Source organism: Panthera onca, chromosome D1 (genome assembly GCF_046562875.1).
Source record: "Panthera onca isolate mPanOnc1 chromosome D1, mPanOnc1 haplotype 2, whole genome shotgun sequence".
In the NCBI taxonomy this organism is placed as follows: domain Eukaryota; kingdom Metazoa; phylum Chordata; class Mammalia; order Carnivora; family Felidae; genus Panthera; species Panthera onca.
This window is the reverse complement of record NC_138348.1, coordinates 13,364,814-13,367,155: the sequence shown is the minus strand read 5'-3', so window position 1 is coordinate 13,367,155 and position 2,342 is coordinate 13,364,814. Positions and strand designations below refer to the sequence as shown.

The 2,342-nt window shown below is 40.5% G+C and overlaps 1 protein-coding gene across 1 annotated transcript; it reads right to left on the bottom strand.

Moving 5' to 3' along the window:
* Positions 1-958: 958 nt before the first annotated feature.
* LOC132677406 (olfactory receptor 5G25-like) lies at positions 959-1,951 on the bottom strand. Its single transcript, XM_060629242.3, has one exon. The coding sequence runs from the start codon at positions 1,949-1,951 to the stop codon at positions 1,007-1,009; it is 945 nt and encodes a 314-aa protein (XP_060485225.3). The 3' UTR covers positions 959-1,006.
* Positions 1,952-2,342: the final 391 nt, after the last annotated feature.

Sequence of the window (2,342 nt, the reverse complement as noted above, 5' to 3'; positions counted from 1 at the left end):
GAAAGCATGGGGAAGAAATGTGGAAAAAAATAAAGACAAAATTCTAGGCATTAGAAGCTATTTACATTCTTCAAAGTCAGCAGATTAAAATTAAATGCCTCTGGAAGAAGACCTTCAAGAGAAGGCACTAAAATTCTGTATGAGTTTTCAATTTATACAAGACACATGTTCCATCACATCATTCTAGCATTTGTTGCTGTGTTAAAAACAAAACAAAACAAAACAAAAACAAAACAGGAGAGTTGCAAGAACATTGTATGCACAGAGAAAAATGTGGGAACAGTAAGAAGTCATGGGCAATCCACTGAGTCTTCTTAGCTATCAGGCCCATCATCTATAAAATGGAAATTAATTCCCTGCTGATGACATAAAAAATCAACAAATAACAATAATAATTACTACCACTTTCTTAAAGATGTGCAATACAGTCCTCACTTTACATTCATGAATCACATGAATACAGTGGCAAAACCTCAACAAGTTGTTACTATGAGCAGAAACTATACCAGGTACACAAGGCCTTTCTCAAATATCTACTCCAACCATGCAGGTGTCATTAGGGAGTGCTATGGTTACATATCACCAGAAAAATACCCTTTATACCATTTTTATTAAAATAATGAAAGGTAAACTTGCAAAGAATTGACAGTTCTCAACATCTTGTAAAGGAAAACAGAGATACTCTTAGGTGTTTTGGTTAAGATTTTTCCACTTATTTCATATATAACAAAGCATATCTCATTTTCCACTATAAAATATATTTTCTAAAGCTTTGGAGTTCTCTAAGCCACTCAATGCACTTTAAAGCTCATCATTTTAGTCCTGTGAATTGAGAAATAAAAACATTGAATGAGAACATCGTGACCTACAGCTGCTGTGTGACTTCTCAATGACACAGTAATAAAAATTGAATCTTAACACAAAGGTAGGACTCCCATCACCCAGCCCATGCCCTACATCTTGTGTCTATATCACCTCTCAATCTGTAGTACAAATGACATCTAGTTTACCTACTCAGAAGAAGATTCTTCTTCTCACACGTCCTCCTGAATGAATCTTTGACCTCTTTGTTTCTCAGGCTGTAGATTAGGGGGTTCAACATGGGGATCACGGCTGTGTAGAACACAGAAACCACTTTATTGATGTCCAGGGAGAAACTAGAACTGGGGCGTACGTAGATAAAGAAGAGTGTCCCATACAGGATGGAGACAGCAGTCAGGTGTGAAGAGCAGGTGGAGAAGGCTTTGCGCCTCCCCTCAGCAGAGCGGATCCTCAAGATAGTGACCACGATGTAAATGTAGGAAACCAGGATGATCACACCACTGAGCACTCCTAGAGCTCCAGCCAAGATGAAAAGTAAAACCTGATTGACCTGAGTGTCTGCACATGCCAGGGAGAGAACAGGAAGAAGATCACAGAAGAAGTGATTGATGGTATTTGGACCACAGTAAGGCAGGCGAAAGGTGAACGTCGTGTGGGTCATGGTGCTCATAAGACCCATGGTATAAGGCCCTACCACCAGCTGCACACAGATTCGCCGGGACATAATGAGTGTATACAACAAGGGCTTACAGATGGCCATATACCTGTCATAAGCCATGGAGGCCAACAGGAAACACTCTGTCACTACAAACTGACCAAAAAACCATAACTGGGCAGCACAACCCAAGAAAGAGATTACTTTTTTTTTCACAAAGATGTCTGTCAACATCCTGGGACCAATGACAGAAGAGGAGCAGACATCCACAAAGGACAAGTGGCTGAGAAAAAAGTACATGGGAGTGTGGAGCCGGGAATCCATCCAAATGAGGGTGATCATCCCCACATTTCCCAGAAGAGTGACCAGATAAACCAAGAGAAACACCACAAACAGAACAACCTGGTGCTGGAAGCAATTTGTTAAGCCCACAAATGAAAACTCAGTCACCAAAGTTTGATTTCTAAATTCCATTTCTCTGATTTAATCTGTAATGAGAGAAAGATTTTTCATTACAATTAATTTATAATTAAATTGTTTTTAAAAATGAATTTAACTTCTTTGGGGCACCTGGGTAGCTGGGAGTTGGCTAAGTCGTTGGCTAAGCGTCTGACTCTTAATTTTGGCTCAGGTCATGATTTCATGGTGCTTGGATTTGAGCACCTAGTCAGGCTCCAAGCTGACAGCATGGACCCTCCTGGGACTCCCTCCCTCGCCTCTCTCTTGGCCCCTCCCTCACTCTCGGGCGTGCACCCTCTCTCTCAAAATAAACAAATCAATGTAAAAAACTGAATTTAACTCCCAACATTTTTCAAGTTCATAGGGTAGACTGAGAGATCACACTCTTGACTTCTACCTCCAAATG

Excerpts from the sequence above, each read along its gene's own strand:
- LOC132677406 (XM_060629242.3), bottom strand. The coding sequence starts at position 1,951 with ATGGAATTTAGAAATCAAACTTTGGTGACTGAGTTTTCATTTGTGGGC.